At 40.1% G+C, this 19,553-nt stretch overlaps 1 protein-coding gene across 1 annotated transcript in view; it reads right to left on the bottom strand.

Moving 5' to 3' along the window:
* The window catches only part of wwox (WW domain containing oxidoreductase), a 138,276-nt gene extending 121,264 nt beyond the window's left edge, over window positions 1-17,012 (bottom strand). Inside the window, exons 1-5 of the mRNA XM_034084685.2 lie at window positions 16,790-17,012; window positions 14,545-14,609; window positions 13,592-13,649; window positions 13,297-13,466; window positions 2,098-2,204 (exon numbers count right to left, since the gene is read on the bottom strand). Coding sequence (XP_033940576.1) covers window positions 2,098-2,204; window positions 13,297-13,466; window positions 13,592-13,649; window positions 14,545-14,609; window positions 16,790-16,896 — 507 coding nt within the window. The 5' untranslated portion in view covers window positions 16,897-17,012. The remainder of the gene's footprint in view (window positions 1-2,097; window positions 2,205-13,296; window positions 13,467-13,591; window positions 13,650-14,544; window positions 14,610-16,789) is intronic.
* Window positions 17,013-19,553: the final 2,541 nt, after the last annotated feature.

Genomic DNA, 19,553 nt, shown 5'->3' with positions numbered 1-19,553 from the left:
TGATGTGATTTTCCAGGTTGTGTCCAATGTATTTCCTCAGCCCCCTTAGTCAGTTTATCGTCACTACTGATAATAATTTATCAAAAATATAATTGCGTAAATATTTTGTGAAAGGTATTGATAACTTGGTATTTGGTCAGAAATATTGTGATCTGTTTTTTTTTTCTTATTGCTGAGCCTTGAAACAAATACTTTAATATTAGATGAAGATGAAGTAGAGGTACCACTAATGTTATGTAAAGTGTATTGTTCTGTTTATACTGCGGTTGTTCCTGGCAGAGCGTGGTCTGATGGCTGGGAAAGATGAGCCCTCTGACCCTGCACTTCCTAACAGCCAGTGGCTGATCTGACCTGCCCATTATCCATGGGTGACCCCACTATTATACCCACTGTCGGTACACGACGCTGCGCTGAGCGGCACCGCCCTGAGCTGCAGACGAACCATAGCTCTCTCCTCTGAACAGCAGCACTGTCCCACACAGCCAGAGAGTTAGAGAAAGAGAGAGTTCAGAGTAATAGTAAGCAGGTAGTTAGAGGTCAGAGGTCCTGTGCAATCGGAACAGCACTTCCACTCCTGGCAGCCAGAGCGGAACTCTGAGAGGGACCTGGAAGTAGATATGATGACCTTTTGTACAGAGGACCCCAAAATATAGCCTCTTATCAAAATGACCTTAACGCAGGAGCATGGGAAGGCGAGCAGAATCCATCCATCATCTTAAAGATTAATCCTCCTCTCTATTCTTCTCCTGAATCTATTAATAATGTCGCCAGAAGGGAGAATTTGCGGCAAAGATTTATTCTGATATTGTGACTTTTATTCATTAGCCTATAACAGGGGGATTCCTTTAGGAGGAAATATGGAGTTGGCTTAGGGAATGCTAATTCACTCCTTTTGAACGATACAGAACTGTATTAACTCAATCACTTCATTTGCTGAAAATATGCACTTGTAAGACAAATAAAGAAGATTATCGTTTACACTGCAGAGGTCACCAGTCGTTTCAGGCTGTGAATTCCAAACAGCTCCCATGTGTTGCTTCACAAACATTTAACAGCATCTCGGATAATTCTATGGCAGGTGTGAAATCAATTTGACTAGAAAATCTGGCACTTAGATCGTAGCTTTTCCTCAGTCATTGAAACAAAGCAGCCACATTAATAGATCTGTGCACTGGATTTCGCACTGTGGAGCCGCGCTGACAGCCCCAGGGGCATACTTCAATTAGAGACATGGGTGAGTTTAAACACTGCAGATCTACTCTCGCTCAAAGGCGTTTGTCTCCCTCTCTCGCTCCCCCTGTTTTCCTGCCTCTCAGTCTCTCTCTCTCCATATCTGCGCGGAGCACTCACTCTCCTTCTTCTTCTTCTTCAAGTCCTGCTCTCTGTAATCAACCCAGTGCTAATGGCTTATTCTTTCTGCTCCAGCACCCACATTTCACTTGTTTATTTTCCCACACTCGTAAATCTGGGGACGCGTCACAAGCGCAGCGATATTAGAGCAATAATCTCAGGTAATTATCAGATGCCCTCTCCCACTTTTTCCCTTCCCACTTTCTCTCACTAACACTCTCCCTCTCTCTTGCTTTAAGCAGAGACACCCAAAGAGAAGTTATTTTTCGCTTTGTTCGTCTCACAAGGGAGACCAGAATATGAGGACCATATAAACTATTGGTTTATATATTTAATGTTACTGATGCGTGCATTATTGTAACATTAAGTCTGTCACACATCCACTGCTCACATTGTAACAAGTCTAATCATCTTTTTTTTATTTGTAGCCCGAAATCATAGATTTGTTCAATAAAGAGTTACTAGCTGAATAAAATAAAACACCCTCTATATTTAGATTCTGGTTTTGATTAAAGAACAACTGTTTTTAAAAAATTCAAAAACCTGAAGACAATGAAACTTCAGGGAGTATCCTTAAATCCCGAAATAAGCTGAATAATCTTTGGCTTAATAGACAATAAGTGTTACCAGAATAAAATAATTTCTGTTCTTTTCATATACCTTTTTGACATCACCATTTTTATATTTTAAAGAGTTGATTGATCCAAGCATAATATCGGGAATATAGTGGGTTAGACTGCCACTTACCCACTCCTGCTGAATGAGGCTGGCTGCCTTGCTGGCCCGAGACAGGTTTCGACACGCCAGGATCACATGGGCGCCATGAAGAGCAAAAGACCTGGCTGTCTCGAAGCCTGAGACACGATCAGGGAGACAGGAAGACAGACAGAAAAAAAAATGTGAGCGAGCCACGCTTCAAAGATTAGTTTTTTTCTTAAGATAACTTTGATTCTCAGGGGTTGAATCTAATGGGGTGTCGGGGGTGGTGATGCTGGCGGTGGGGGTTAAAATCCCTATCAATTTTCCATATAATTTCTTTCATTGAGTAACCCAGTGGTCTGGTAGACGGAGCTAATCATTTCTCTCGGAAGTGATGAAACTGATTGAATTATTGTGGACTTCCTCCTCTCTTATTAGATAAAGTTTTGGATCTGACCGCCGGCTCTGAGGAAGGTATCGCTGCTCGTACTGGGTTAGAGGAAGGGAGGTTGTTAATTATGTTGGGAATTATAGAGTGCTGGCAGTAATTATGAAAACATGGCTCATAGTAAAGCGTCAGATGAACAATCAAACAGTCATGACATTCAAACTGAACCTTGGTGTGATATTTCAGAACATCAAAGTGCCTCTGATAAGGACGCTTCTCCCATGAAACGAGGCCCGCGCATAGACAGAATTTATCAGTCCAAGACTACTTCATGGCTCCATCCAAATCATGTAGTCACGATAAAACTGACAAAAACTGAAGATAGAGGGAGAGAATTTAACTTCTAAATTACAAGTCTAAATGGGTCATTTCAACCCATAGGTTGAATTAATTTATGAGATTAACATTTTTTTCCTTCCCCGTATTTTTATTCCCTGCGACATTTACTATCCCTCAAAGTTCAACAGCACCGAGCAGCGTCACATTTCTCAGTCCAGCCTCTGCAGTAAACACAAACCACAGTTAGACACACACACACACACACACACACGCACACAGTGTACATTGTGAGAGCCCTGATTGACGAAGTGACGGCCACAATAACTGATTGTCGCAAATAGGGTGTGAGAGGCAGAGTGTATCAGAGGGTGGATTAATATGAACTGTAATTAGATTATATGTCTTAATCTGATTTTCATTAAGAGCAAAACTGGGAGGCCTAATTGTGAAGAGAGCGCTAAGGACTAATATCTATTAAAACTCAAAATTGGAGTCGGATTGGAAGCCCTCTCTGACAAGTGAAGCATGGAATTAAATTATATGACACCTTATTAGGTGTAATGGAGGGGACTGTGGCTGAGAGCCGAGATCATTCCACTTACAGGAAATGGAATTGAAAATAAAAACAACATGACAGAAGAAAAAAAAACGAGCGCTGTGACTCCCGGAGTAAATATGCCCTTTGAATTTGCAATTGGAGCAGCCAACTATAGGAAACAAATGTCATAAAATCTTCTTTATGTCATGCAAAATGTCTGGATTTTCACTATAATTTAATCTAAACACTAATAATAAAAATATGTAAGCTCTGAAATGTTAAGGATGTGTCTTGTATTAAGATAACAGCATATTTAAAATGTAACTAAATGTCATTTTTTGTAACAGAAAACAATCCATAAGAAGCTGCTAAATGTGAAACAGATTTTTTTTTAAAGGATTCCAAGCATGCCATCATTTAAAGGCTTTTTTCAGCGTTTATAAATTGGACAAGAGCACTAGCTTCTGGTAAACAACAACACCTCACACTCACTTGTTGTGGGTACAAACCATGAAAGTGAAATTAATCGACACCAGTGTTTTCCATAATGGAGAACAAATTAGAATATGGCAGCAACAACAGCAGCAGCATTGAAGTCATGTTTTTCCAATGACAAATAACAAGGGCTTGACATTAATTGTGAAATAACGAGAGTGGCGTTGCTGTAACAGAGACTCCACGGCGCCCTCCCAGCCATGTTGCCGGGAGAGAGGGCCGCACTGAAATGAGTTCCTGGTCAGGTGTACAACACTGACAGTCTGTTTCAGCATTGTACTCTGATGGTGGAACATGGAGTAGGTCAGACAGGGGGTTCTTGTCCTCCGCTGGATTGACAGACGCCATAAGCTGTTTTACAACACACAGGAGGCCTGGCTATTATACAGGGCTGTAATGATCTTTCAGGTTCTTTTGTCTAATAGGACATGAGAAAAACAGATGTAAAGGAAGAAGAACGTGTGCATGGTCTTTTTTTAAAAGCTGGGAGATGAAGACAACACTTCAGCCCAACAATTCAGCCCTTTGATATATTGAATCCAAAGATTCACAATGCAACAAAATATACAGTAAGTGGCTCAAAAATTGTTTTAGTGTTATGTATAAAATGCATTTAAAAAATGTGTAAAATATCCATTAAGCAGTGAATGCTCTTCATGGTACATTAGGATCCTGGCCCTACTGATATCCCCCAATAATGAGTGTGATTTAGTGATTTCACGCTTTGTTTGTCCTCCCTGGCCCGCGCCCCTCTCTGGATCCCCCTCGTACACAGGTGTATTGGCTCAAAGTAATGAGATCATTACCAACCTCGTCAGTAAACGTGTTTATTTGGCAAACGGAACAGCCTGCTCCATCTCTCTCTTGATCTGCATCCAAAGAGGCATTTAACTAAAATAAGCTCCGTAGTACAATTGGGCAAACAGAAGTCAATTCCGATCATTACAAGACCTGTGGGTAAACACACACGGTTCCCACAATCCCCTTTCGACAGAGCTCAATTTGTGCTCGGCTAAAAGAACACAAGAGCAACACAGATCACGAACAGACTGCATATCACTCACGCCGATGCAATATATGGGAGTTTTAAATGTATTGCACAATATAAAAATATGTTGTGTGTTATATTTCTGAAGCAAACAAATAATGTGATAAATATGAGACTGGTAATTACACTGTTTAAGTCTGTGTATGTATGACTACTTTAATTTGGTGAAGTCAACCTGATTCATGCAGCCGAGTTTCGTGAGATGGTTTGATGTTTATGAGTTTATAGAATTATGTAGGGTGATGCGGAGCATGTGCAAGCTGCAGTCCTTCTGGTCCAATCATTCCTCAGCATCACTTCTTTGATTTTGCCCAGGATCATATCCCATCTCTTCCTAACTCCCTGGCTCTGTCTGAAGTCTCTTGCTTTTATTATAGTGAACAGTATTTACTGTCAGCAATCGCATTTGAGTGTCATAATGCTAGACCCTTGCGACCACAATAAACTGTAGTAAACACTTTCCAAATGGGAGAGATAAAACAATTAATAAAGAAGCATAGAACATCAGCAACAGCAGAACATTTGAGCATATTGTGTATAAGGTATAGAATGGCATAAAGAAAAAACAAAAAAAGGCTTGTTTATGGAGATAAGAGGAACATTGCATCATGGTTTAAGCATGGCGCCCTCCCTGATAGCCAGTTTAAAGCTGAATAGAAATAGATCAAAAGCAGGAAGTGACGTGACAAATAAATCATCCTATGATGTATGTACAACACAATGGGATACTCACACTATTGATAATACATTCTAAGCATGTGATCCTAAATGCTACTGAGTTCCTGTCTTTATGAATATATTTAGCAACTGTTATGTTATTTATTATATAATCACCAGTTTCTGGTTAAAATAAGACAATTATAAATATGCAAATATTACAGTTTTGTGACTTTAAACCTTTCAGTGATGATACAAAATGATGACGATTATTACATGCCCTAAATATCAAGCTACAGTTCTCCAGTGTTTTTTAGTCAGAAAATAGTGAATGAGTAAAAACATTCAGAGACAAGTTAACTCCTGTCCGTCAGTGACGTGTGCAGCTGTTCCAGCTGCTTTGTATTTCTTGTCCCAAGAAGTAAGAAAGTGCACAACACCCCCATTCTTTGTGACTTTTAAGATCCCTTCTAATTCCCCACCATTAGTCCAAGAGGAGGGAGATGTCACCCCAAAAGTGGGATGTATGGTTAGTAATTACAGTCCAAGGTTGAGCTGTTCCAGGCGAGAGCACTAGAGTGGTTCTATTACCCCTCCCTGTCCCCTTCTGCCTCCCCCCCCCCCCACTGCTGTCACACCATCCATGCAGCCCTATCTAGTGCCCACCCACCCCCCTTCTCTCCTGCTGACCCTCTGTGTCAACCTCCAACTCCCTACACAATCTCTCATCATGGCCTCACGTTGCACTGGTCACCCCTGCTCCTCCTGCAGCCACACACACACACACACACACACACACACACACACACACACACACACACACACACACACACACACACACACACACACACACACACACACACACACACACACACACACACACACACACACACACACACACACACACACACACACACACACACACACACACACACACACACACACACACACACAGAGGGTTTAGTAGAATCATACACTTGCACCAGGATAAACACAGACCTCACGCACATATCTCCTGAGCATTGGGGCTATTTTCATCACTGTCATCAAATCCCCCCCCATCATGTAACTTTCATCCCCTCATCATCCGCAGACTGTAAACTCGATAGGACTATAAACTACTTGACTACACACAATAACCCGGTACCCTTTCGTTTTATTTTACCTACCGCCTTTAAGCACATATGTATTCCATCCTCTCTCGCTAACCACTTCACTTCTATTATATTAGAGCTGTAATCATTATTGAACCCTTCTGGCCTCCAGCATAAGTCTCTTTGCATGTTACACCAGTTTGGGTCTGCATAGCAAATTTCATCCAAGGTTAATAAAGTTAAATAATTTGACTAACCAACCATAACTGGTTCTCATTACGTAGCCAATAAACACATTCATCAAAGAGGACATGAAATACCCGTTGAAAAAAGAAAAGAACACTACAACACTTTCCTCGATGGCTCAGTTCACAAGCTGCCACAGAGGAGATGGCCCGGCCGCTCCCCCAGCGGACATACACACACACACAATACTATCAGACTTTTGAATATAAACACAGATGCACTCCGGATGTCACCTAAACCACACACGGCCACTCAGAAATGCTCAGAGACACACACACACTGAGACGCAGGCACCGCATGCCACCCTCACCAGGAACATCTTTTTATCCATCTAATTCCTCCCACTATGAATAATGCATTTACCTCCTTACTGAGGCTCGGGTTTAACGCATCGCTGCGTGTGTCTTTAAGGGGGTCCTTATTCATAAACAGCAGTGCAGTAAATACCAGAGCTTTGCAGCCAATTTAATGGCAGTTATGCTTAACAAATCTGCCTCAATCTAATGATCAGCCACAAAGCTAGGCTGTGGGTTTAATCTGCACACAGCGGTGCACACAGCTCTGCGACTCACTGAATATGCTTAGGGATCTCTCCATCCAGAGAGAGGAGAGCACCGGCCTGACACTTAATCCTCCCAACACAACACTGGGATCAACACAAACGTAGAACAATGTTAGTCTTTCATGAATAAGAATAACATTCAAAGTCCTAAAACACTGCAGAGGCGATGTAGAGATATTTAAACATCATGAAGCGCTCCTTTCCAAATCCTTACTATTCCCTGTCTGGAGTCATTGCTGCTTCTTATTACAGCATTGACCCTGACCCGAAACAACAATACCATGTGGAATGTAATGCATGTATTAAGAGAAGAGCTTTGCAACTGCAGGAACAAGCCACTGTGTTAAAGGGCCAAAAAGTTCAGATACAATTCTGAACATGTCGACATAAAAAGAATAAACACTGAAGATGCAGAATAATATTAGTTGGGAGAACAAACACAATATAAAAAAGAGGAAGTTCTACTGTCAAATTGAAAAGTTATTTATGAAAGTGAAATCACCCCTAAAAATATGTTTTCTGTCATACATACTACACTGCGATTTAAATAGCACATAGCAGATTGTTGTGTCAACCTGAATGTTTTATTTAAGTGAGACAGAGGGCCAATATGTTATTTCTGACCACTACTCAACATACGTTATGCTGACAAAAGGGCCCCTGCTGTCAGAGCCTAAGAGACTGACGCTGCTCCCCAGGTAGGGGGACACATATATATTTAGTAACACATTGCTTCCAAAAGAGATTTCAACGGGGCAAAAATGACTGCCTGTGCAAGGAGAGCAGAATACAGATATAGTCTATCTCAACAGGAATCATATATTTGTACACGCTCTCAGATTTGTAGATTAGTATGGACATTTGTTGGGGGAGTTTAAAAAGGTAAAAACAAGGATGTGCATTCATTCTAATAAGAAAGAGAGTATTTTTTCCAGAAATATCACAACAATGGCCCTTTAAGGACAACTGTTCCATGGACCACAGTAAATAACAGAGTTAGTTGAAAGGAGGGGAATTAGAGCCAGAGCAGGAGTGTGTAATGGGGATGGATAGGAGGCTCAGGCCTGGGTCAAAGCCGCTTAGGAATCAATGCAGGGGTACAGGTGTACAACCACAGGTCTATAAGAGTAAGAAAACCTTTAGAGAGAAAGGGGGGAGAGGGAGAGACGTAGAAATAGAGGGAAGATAAACGGAGATCATTCATTTCCATTATCACAATTAAAAACACCATTCAGGTTGGTACTGGTTTTTAATTTACAAAAGAGAGCAGAGAGAGGAAGACTAATGCTGTGAACCAAGCACAGTGATCACAACGGCAAGACAAACTGCATCACTGTCTCGCCTCCCAGCACTATTGCAATGGAGTCTGAAGGCTGGTCACAAACCAGACACTATGACATTTCCTGCATAAATAAACTCATATGTGGTTTTCATGTTCACGTGCATTAAGAGCTAAATCAAAGCGCTAATATGTAAATTTGCTAATTAAATAATATCCCACCATTACTAATAAAAATGTCACATTTCCTGTGGAAGGAATAAGCACTGAAGAAAATGGAAATAGCCTTGACACTTGGATTAAAACACTATTGATGCCATTAAAATGCTAAGTGGGTCCAACCAATTGGCATAACCGCATTTCACTAGTGGAATGTCAAAGGAGCACACGAGTAGTAGCAATTACTATTAGAATACTGTTAATTATGGGAGCTGCATATTTAATATGTGCAAGAGTAAAACAAAGGTTATGTTAATATGGGTTTATTAAGCATTCACTCTATAAAAATGTCTGAGTGTTGTAGCTATTTGATGCATTCTTGGGAGAAAAGCTGCTTTTTTCCAATGAACACATTTTCATTTACTAAATACATTGCAGCAAATCTTAAATGTGGATTATCTTTTTCATTCTATAGTTTTTAAACAAAGGCAAAAGCCGGCACAAGTGAAGCACTTAATATGATAACGTTTGAATACCCCAACCGCAACATCATCATGGACCTCCTGTGCCCTCTTGTGGTGAAAACCATCTGCAATGTCCTCCATTCTCCCTATATAATTATTTCTTACCACCTTTTAATCAATAAAGAAAAATTAATTATTATCAGAACAATACATCATATTTCAGCTTTCTTTCAGAGGGTCTTTGGATGTTGACAGTGAATTTTCACCTTTTCCCTTCTCAAACATTCTCCCGGTTAATGATGGAGTTAGTAATAGCAGCAATTTAAGAGAAGTGTACATTAGGCGCTTTCATACCGGAGTAGTTTTCCCCGTACTTTTCCCGTTTAGTTCCGATAGTTCCTGGGATTTTGCGTTCACACCAAAAAGAGAACTTAGTTCATGAGAACTTTTACCCCCGTTTTAGTGCCTGCTAGAGAGGTGGTACTTTCCTGGGGAGAAATCAATAGTTTAGGTGAACATGTCGATGGAGCAACCTTACATTTTTATGCGGACGATACCGTGATGTACTGTGCAGCTCCCTCCATTAAGGAGGTTGTTGTTGAATTGCAAACAGTTTTTAACATTATTCAGATTCAGCTCTCTGAACTAAAGCTTCTTTTAAATGTTGATAAAACCAAGGTAATGCTCTTTTCAAAAGCTAAAAAGACACCAGAGCCTGTTGTAGATATTGTAACTACGCAAGGAATAAAACTTGAAGTGGTTACCTGTTACAAATACCTTGGTATCTGGCTTGATGATTGTCTCACTTTTAAACTTCATGTAAATAACCTGCTTAAAAAGCTGAGGGTTAGGCTAGGTTTCTTCTACAGGAACAAGTCCTGTTTCTCGCTTGAGGCCAGGAAAAGGCTAGTCACTGTGACCTTTTTACCTGTGCTGGTCTGGACTATGGGGATTTGATTTATTTGAATGCACCTGCCAATTACCTGATCAAGTTAGATGCTGCGTATCACAGTGCACTGAGATTTGTGACAAACTGTAAAGTATTACGTTTTTTTTCTGTTTTTTTTCCCATGTCCCTTTAGAGGCTCCGTAAAGATGAAAAATCTCCACAACTTAATATGTTCTACTTTTCTACAAAAGCTCTCCATGAGCAACCACAAGTTTCTAAATTCCTTGTAAGACTTTCCTTGCACCTTTGCTAATTATATTTTTGTACTGGGTCAATTTTTCACTTTTGTTTTGGTTATTAGCAACCATACTTACCTTTAACTTAACTTTCTTTTGGCTTTTGTTATTTAATTATGTTTCCAGGACGAAAAAATTATACTAGTTTATCTGCGTTAATGTACGATTAATCTACGATGCATTCAAAAACTGTCTAAAAAATAAAACAGTCATCCTAGTTGATTTCAGTTGAGAAGTTTTTTAGAAACCATGAGCTTTAAAGATGTTTTAAAAAATCCGGTATATTTGTGCCTACACTGTTAAAGGTGGGGTAGGTAATTTTGGAGAAACCAGCTCGAGTGCGCTAGAATTTGAAAATATACAGCCGGAAAAAAATCTACCACTTCCTCTGTAAGGAAGTGGTAGATCTCTGTAAGCCCCTCCTCCAACACACACGAACGCGCACATGACCAATGAGGGCACGAGATAAGTTTGTGCACAGATGGAAGGCTGACAGGCAGGTAGGCCATCCAGTTACTTTAGCCGGGCCGGCTCAGATGATTGGTCGTGCTTTTTACAGTACTACGGCTTCCACAGATGATATTTTTTAATGGATTTATTGTCAAAGCACTTAAAATATTCATTGCTATCGGGATGTTAAGAGTAGGGATGCTCCGATCGATCGGTTACCGATCCATATCGGCCGATACTCACTCTCTACCGATCGATCGGTGCTCTCTAAACATGCCGATCGCGAGAGCCGATAACATGACGTAAAATACATGACACTTTTCTCTGTGTGCGGCAAAACAAGCTCGCCAAAATGGCTTCACCGGTCTGGCATTATTTTAAGGTGTCTGAAAAAGACAGTAAAATAGCGGTATGCAACGTGTGTGTGAATCAGAAATCCTGCAGCTCCGCCCGCCGGACCGGTAAGCGGGACGAAACACACAAGAGTTAGACCTAACACACTTAGCTATTTTATCTACCTCTGGAACAAGCTAAACTAGTCATTATAAATATATTTATTCTTCACTGTCGGGTCACTCATTACTGGATCAGTGAGCTGCATGAGATACTGACAGGCTGTCAGGAGAGAGAGAGAGGGGGAGAGACGGGAGAGAGAGAGAGAGAGAGAGAGAGAGAGAGAGGGGGAGAGAGGAAAAGAGAGCGCTTCCGCTCATTTCTCCCGTGTTATTATCCAAAGTGAATGTAAACTTGAATAATGTACATCATTTCAATGTAATAATTAATTTGATTGTTGTTTGTGGAAGCTCCAGTGAATGAGCCCCATTAACTGAGTTTAAACATCACTTTAAATGGAAGATTTAAAGTGATGTTTAAATCTTCCATTTAGGCCCCGCCCACTCGATCGGATCGGCGATCGGTATCGGCCGAAACTGATTCCGGCCCCGAAATTAGCGATCGGAGCATCCCTAGAGCATTCCATGGAATATAACAAAAAGAGTATCTCGAGCCGGTTTCTCAAACTTACCTACCCCACCTTTAAATGTCAATAATGTTCTTTCTTACAGTAGAACAAATTCAAATAAGATTTTCTCAAGGACAATAATACTTGGATTTGGATCATTTCTATCTGATGAATCCTTGAATATGTATATAGATAAAGAGACAAATGGAAGTAGGAACATCAAGGTCGGGAAGGCATTTGAGTTCACAAGCTCAGTAAAGGTCCCCAGGCTACCGTAAATCTATTGTACTACAGTGCTGCATCTCCTAATACACACACAACAATTACACAATGCTTTGACTTTCCTTGGGACAAAGAATTTGAATATAAAGACAATTAACGATTTTATGTTTATTTGATTTCCCTCGTGCTGTCATTATCTATCCCGAACAAAGCAGCAAGTCTGAACAAATGGCCACTACTTGTGCTAATTTAAACTAAAGGAAAGAGGAAATACATTTGTATCCAGGCCATTATATAGTGAGCAATGCATTTGCTGGCTACAAATGGACACCATTCATTACAGTTAACAATGACATCCAATTCTGCCCAGCTAATGAACTTCAATACAATCATGTTCGGTATTAAGGAGTGATTTGTTGAGTCTAAGTGTATAATTTTGGAGGCTAATGTTGATGAATGTCTGGGTGTGGAGAGATGGGACTTGCAGGGAGCAGAGAGGCTCTCGTCAAGTAACCCTTCTTCTACTGTGTGATACCACATCACCACCTAGTGGCATCATAATGGAAACACACGGATGATTTTTAGCCATAACAGAACATTATATCAAATCACATCACCCTGGTCCTCAAAGAACTCCACTGGCTCCCTGTTTCACACCGCATCCACTACAAACTCCTGGTCCTCACTTTCAAAGCCCTCCACCATCTGCCCCCCCCCCCCTACCTCACTGACCTCCTCATCCTCTACCAACCACCCCGGTCCCTCAGATCCACCTCAGCCGGTTTGCTTTCCATCCCCAAGGCCAAACTCCGGAGCTTCGGGGATAGAGCCTTCTCTGTGGCAGCCCCGAAGCTCTGGAACTCCCTACCCCAAAACCTCCGTGAGTCTGAGTCCCTCACCCTGTTCCAGTCCCGCCTCAAAACCCACCTCTTCAACTCTGTATCCATAAGCCCCCCCCCCCCCTCTCAACCAACTTCCTCCTGACTGCTTTTCTGTTTTGGTTTGTTTCTTTGTTTCTTTTTGGCTTTGTTTTTGTTTTGTTTGTCTACCCTCCCTCCCAAATGTAAAGCGTCTTTGGGTTCAAGAAAAGCGCTATAGAAATAAAATGTATTATTATTAACATTAGTGAATTGGTAAAACGTATTAAGATTTTGACTCACCAATGCCAGAGTTGCCTCCGGTAATCAGGATGACCTTGTCTGAGAAATCGCGGCCCTGCAGGATCTCCAGAGCAGCAGTGTTTCCATCATACCGCTTTGGCTTCAACACCACCTCCTCTACTGTAAAGGCCTGCCGCGGGTCGAAGTATGTGGTCCGCTTGTTAATGTGACTAAAATGACAGAGAAAAAGGTATGTTACAACGGAGACGTTATGCCAGATTTATGCAGTTTAGCTTATCCTGTGAGGCCAAAATAAACTAACTTGTTTCCTCTGTTGAACAAAAAGTCTACTTACTCAACATAAATAATCTGTCCTTTTTCATCCGTTTCTTGCTCCCAACCGTATGGTAAATCTGTGGGAAAAGACACAGTTATATACCAAACAACGTTTTCATGTAGCATTTAAAAACAGAGTTACTGAAAACAAGATACAGGAATAGATTAGATTCAACTTTATAGTACAACGAAATGCAGTTTGCATCCCACCAGAAAGTGCAATGAGTAATAAAGCGCATTAGTTTTCAATGGATTTACATAACAGAACAAATATAAGGTACAGGTTACATATATAAATATATATAAATGTGCTCAGCTCAGCAGAACCTGTTGGTAGTTCCTCTGTGCAAGGAAAAAACCAGAGATGACAGGGCTTTCGCTGTTGCAGCTCCCAGACTGTGGAACAGCCTCCCAGTACAAATCCAGACTGCTCAGTCTATTGAACTTTTTTAATCTCAGCTAAAAACTCACCTCTTTGCACTTGCTTTTAATACTAGTTGAGCATAACATTTTGATATTTGTATGTGTTTTTATATGTTTCTAGTTATTGTGCTTTTTATCTTGTTTTTAATTATTGTTTTTATTATTGTACTCCTATTGTGTTATTTTATATGTGTTCCCTGTACAGCACTCTGGTCAACTGAGGTTGTTTTAAATGTGCTATATAAATATATAAAGATTGAGATTTAAATAATAATAAAAATAGCAGATACAGATGTTGTAAATAGTAAATAAAGGCATTATCAATGAGTCACAAGGAGTGCAATGTTCCTGATTGTGAGGCTCTGTGGGTTTGAGCCCCATGACATTCAAAGGGGAGTGTGGTGCTGAGTGTGAGAGTTCAGGAGGGTTATGGTGTTATGTGAAACGCTGTTTCGAGACTATTTCATACGAATATGTGTGCATATGCCTTGTATACAAAGCAGAACGGAATACCTTTAAGGACATGAAGAATAAGTAATTATAACAAACCTCCGGCACAACGTTTTTTCTTTCCTGTCTTGGGGTGTTCCCACTGTGTCTTCATCTCATCGTGGCTGTTGGTGCACAAAGACAAACTTATTAACCCAGCATTTTTCCTTACTTTACTCAATTGTATTTCATAATTCATTTAAATCTAATAAACACACATTGATGTGATAAATTGTGATAGTAATGTCCAATATCTAGCTGACTCATTGACATCTGCAGTATTTTGGTTTGCTGAAGACAAAGAAGAAAATGCACATTTACATTCAGGTGAATATAATATACAGCACAGATGAGCATAAATGAATGGAATAAAAAATGTGTCCTTGGTTACAAAGTACTAAGGATACTTTATGCATACACTTATAAAAGAAAAGGAATAGACAGGGTGGACATCTAAAAAGGGATATACAGTACCAGTCAAAAGTTTGGACACACCTTCTCATTCAATGGTTTTTGTTTATTTAAAAATGTTTCTACTTTGTAGATTAATACTGAAGACATCAAAACTATGAAAGTACACATATGGAATGATGTAGTTAACAAGAAAGTGTTAAAAAAATCCAGAAAATGATTTTTATTTGAGATTCTTCAAAGTAGCCCCCTTTTGCCTTGATGACAGTTTGCACACTCTTGGCTTCTCTCAGTCAGCTTCATGAGGTCGTGACCTGGAATGGTTTTCAAGTAACACATGTGCCTTGTCAAGAGTCAATTTGTGGAATTACTTGCCTTCTTAATGTGTTTGAGACCATCAGTTGTGTTGTTCAGAGGCAGGGTTAGTGCACAATGGATAACTCTATTTGACTACTGTTGTAAACCATATTATGGCAAGAACGACTCAACTCAGTAAAGAGAAACGACCGTCCATCATCACTTTAAGAAATGAAGGCCAGTCGGTCCGAAAAATGTCAAGAACTTTGAATGAATCTTCAAGTGCAGTCCCAAAAACCATCGAACGCTATGATGAAACTGGCTCTCATGAGGACCCCCCAGTGAAAGGAAGAGCAAGAGTTACCACATAATGGATACATACACAAGAGTTACCAGCCTCAGAAACTGCAAGTTAACAGCACCTCAGATTAGAGCCCACATAAATTATCACAGAGCTCAAGTAGCAGACAAATCTCAACATCCACCGTTCAGAGGAGATTGCGAGAATCCGGCCTTCATGGTCCAATTGATGCAAAGATTCACTACTGAGGATGCACAACAAGAAGAGGAGAGTTGCTTGGGCGAAAAAACACAAGGATTGGACATTAGACAGTGGAAATCTGTACTTTGGTCTGATGAGTCCAAATTTGAGACTTTTGGTTCCAACCACTGTGTCTTTTTGAGACGCAGAGAATAGCGGATGGTTTCTGCATGTGTGGTTCCCACCATGAAGCATGGAGGAGGAAGTGGGATGGTGTGGGGGGGCTTTGCTGGTGACACTGTTGGTGATGTATTCAAAATTCAAGGCACACTTAACCAGCAAAATATAAATCATATTCTTGATGTTTTAACACTTTTTGTGTCCACTAGATAATTCCATATGTGTTATTTTATAGTTTGTATGTCTTCAGTATAAATCTTCAATGTAGAAAAGATTTAAATAAATAAAACACTTCGAATGAGAAGGTGTGTCCAAACTTTTGACTGGTTGTGTAAGATGTATAAGTGAAGTTAATGTTAGGATGGACATATGACAGACTTTCCCTCCGGTAAATGAAATTCATGACCCATCAGTAATGAAAAAAAGGTTACAGTCGGATAATAGCACTGGTTTTGTGTCATTAAAACTGTGATTTATTGGTGGTCCCTAAGTGAAACCCTGAAGTAAAGGGCAAGGACTCGGATGGGATCCGCTTAAACTAACTTTACAACGTTGTTGTCATTGTTGTTGCAGCAATATCCACGTGTTTTGCTTCCATCACTGATGAGGATTTCAGGATCTCATAATCAAAGAATAAGTTTTCTATCACCTAACAACCTCCAAGCTAAAATAGCCTATGCGATACCAGAGTCAGCCTTATGAAGATCAAGACAGTTTATATGAAATATCTACCATTCGCAGAAAACCTACCAAGTCCTGAGCCCTGTGGAGTTTATAATCCATGCTAACAATTCAGATATCACAGCCCATCAAACAGGTGTAGCTAGCCAGCTGTGTTAGCCTCATGGTGATAACGCTGATATGATTACTTGGTCGGTGAACAGCACTAAAACAGACATGTTCGTGTTGACAGGAAAAACGAGGATTTCCACTTACCTTGCATAGTAGACCCATCCATCTTTCGTGGATCTCTCTTCCCATCCGGGGGGTAACTCGTCCTCACTATCTGTATCGTCCATGCCTGCGTATTTTAGAGCTGCCATTACTCGACGTAAACGACGGCGCTATAACCATAAATCCAGTGAGAAATATGCTCTGAAAAATAAATGCAACTGTCAGATTAGTAGAGAACACAGCGCTCCCCGGCACTTCCGCAACAACACGGTGACGCTGAGCGAACTGCCTTGTGGGTAATGAGGCTGAAGAACGTTCTTTTAGTAGTTAACTGTCGTTACTATTGAAAAGATTTAACTGTACTAATTTCAATCAACGTTTTAAAAATAGCCTATCTTTAAATAATAATCTCATGCATTATAGCCTGGTTTAATGTTACAGAGGCCGTCTGAAAATCAGGACACAATAAACTCAACACCCAGAAATAATGACCATAACAAAGCTAAACTAGTCAGTAAACTGCCTTAAAATGGCTTACATTTGAAAATAGGTAAAATTATGATACAAAAACAAAATATGTGTTCGACAAATCCATCCAATTCAATTTCATCTCTCCAATGACTAGCTTTTATTTGGGATTAGTGACTTGCAATAACTGCATATTTGGCATGCTATGTTTCCTTATAAATGGTTGTATATGTACTTGTTGGTACAAGTAATTGGCTTTTGTTTTACAACTGGCTGTGTGACATCTGGCCTGCACCTGCTCCCTAGCTTGTCGGCTCTTTTTTATGCAAAGCAGCATTTTTTCCCATTGTTACTGCAACATTACCTTTCCTATAACTGGTTTAGGTACCTGTTGCTGGTGTCCTGTCTGTCTGCTGACTCTGATATTAGGGAGCAGGGCAGCTGTAAAAAATGTAAATATACAATAGAATGCTGATGCCTTAAGCCACAAACAAGTGTGACCTTTATAGAAAATCTTCTTTGCGAACTACCTTTATTTAAATTAATCCTTGAATTAAGAATCAAGTAAGCTATTTTGCATTCATTTGAACTGAATTGTTTCAATACTATAAGCAAGCCTGATAAACCGCTGATGTTGTCCACTGTCAATCAAAACAAACACAAATAAATTGACTGCCATATACATTTGGTCTAAGTATCTGCAACACATCCTCACTCCCAGGTCGGCCTATGTTGACGTTATGTCAAGTCCCCTGCCGGCTTTTTCCAACGCAAGGGGGGGGGCCTTAGCGTCCATTTTCAACGCAAGGGGGGGGGCCTTAGCGTCCATTTTCAACGCAAGGGGGGGGGCCTTAGCGTCCATTTTCAGCTTTCCGGGATGTCCATGTGCTTCTATGGACGCTCATGGAAGCACGGCATTCACTTGTGTCGACTGCCCTTAAAGGCAATGTGAGCGTTCATTCTCATTGGATAGCGGAGAATTGTACACCCGGAAGTAAATATTCCCCTTACTGACGATTGATTTTACAGTGATATCTGCACTACTCATCGACTAAAAAACACCAGATTATCCTTGTTAATTACACAACATTGATTGGTTTAAATTGTGTGCAATGCTTTTGTATTTTTCCCCTTCGATTCGGAGAAACAAATCTTTTTTCGGAGTAAATGATGGCAGAAGACACTACACTACCCAGAATCCCCAGCTATCATTTCTCCCTGCAGAAAAAGAAAACATGGCCGAACTTCGTTTTATTCTGGGTGTAAAATGCCTATTTTAAAGTTAGTTTGGCTATTAAAATGCGTTTTGATGTCATTTGATGCGAGAAATATGAGTTGTTATTTCAGATTATGTGTGCAGTGGATGTACATGATCTTTAGTTTGCTAGTTATTACGAAGATTACTTCAGGAAATTGCGTCCAACGTTTTCATTGTTACCAAGGTGGTTGCTAGGGACGCTGCTATCGATATTATTTCTGTTATGTTGTGTAACTGTTTAATGGTGTTATCTTTATTGCTACCCCCTTCCCCGTCAATGTATAGTGTTGGTCCACAGCGCAAACATATTAGTTTAACAAAATCCGCATCTAAAGATACGTTATTTCCCCCTGTGCAATTCCAGTCTCACATCTCAGAGCACATCGTCATTAACAAATACCGGAAACAGACCGAAAACGTTTAAAGAAAATAAAATAATACCTTATTCCGAGTGTGCTTGCTTTTCTCTTTGAAAGTCATCACATAACGGCATTGTAATACACGGTTCGGCTGCATTAAATATTACACATCTGCCGTAGTTCTGTATGTATAGAGCCCTGATGAGAAGACAAACATGAGGAACTGAAAACGTGACGTGGATCATAAATATATCAGCCATTAAACAACATCTTACATTTATTTTCACACAATGCGTCTCCTTGCAGTATCAACACTAATTCGGCTCACTTTTATATTTGATCGAATTGGTAGATAGGCTGTATTTACACCATAAAGGTGCACAGCTGATATCAAGGGACACCTGGTGGTTAAAGCATGTTATTGAATTTCATTATTTTTATTATTAGATATTAATAGGATCCCTATAAAGTATATTCATTACTCGTTATTCTCTACTAATAGTTAATTAAAGACTGTATGTAATGACTATTTTGCACATCCCTTTCAAGATTTCAAGATTTTCTAAGGTTTATTGACATATCATACAGGCCTACACAACTGTGGTGTAGTTCTGCACTGAATGAAAAAAACTTGGGTCGCAGGTTCCTCAATAGTGCATTACAAGACATCTATCAATATTTGTGCATACCTCCAGCAATGTTAACTATGTTGAAGCACTTA

The sequence above is a fragment of the Pseudochaenichthys georgianus genome, chromosome 6, assembly GCF_902827115.2.
Source record: "Pseudochaenichthys georgianus chromosome 6, fPseGeo1.2, whole genome shotgun sequence".
Lineage (NCBI taxonomy): Eukaryota > Metazoa > Chordata > Actinopteri > Perciformes > Channichthyidae > Pseudochaenichthys > Pseudochaenichthys georgianus.
Note: the sequence above shows the minus strand (reverse complement) of the source record. Positions and strands in the feature narration are given on the sequence as shown.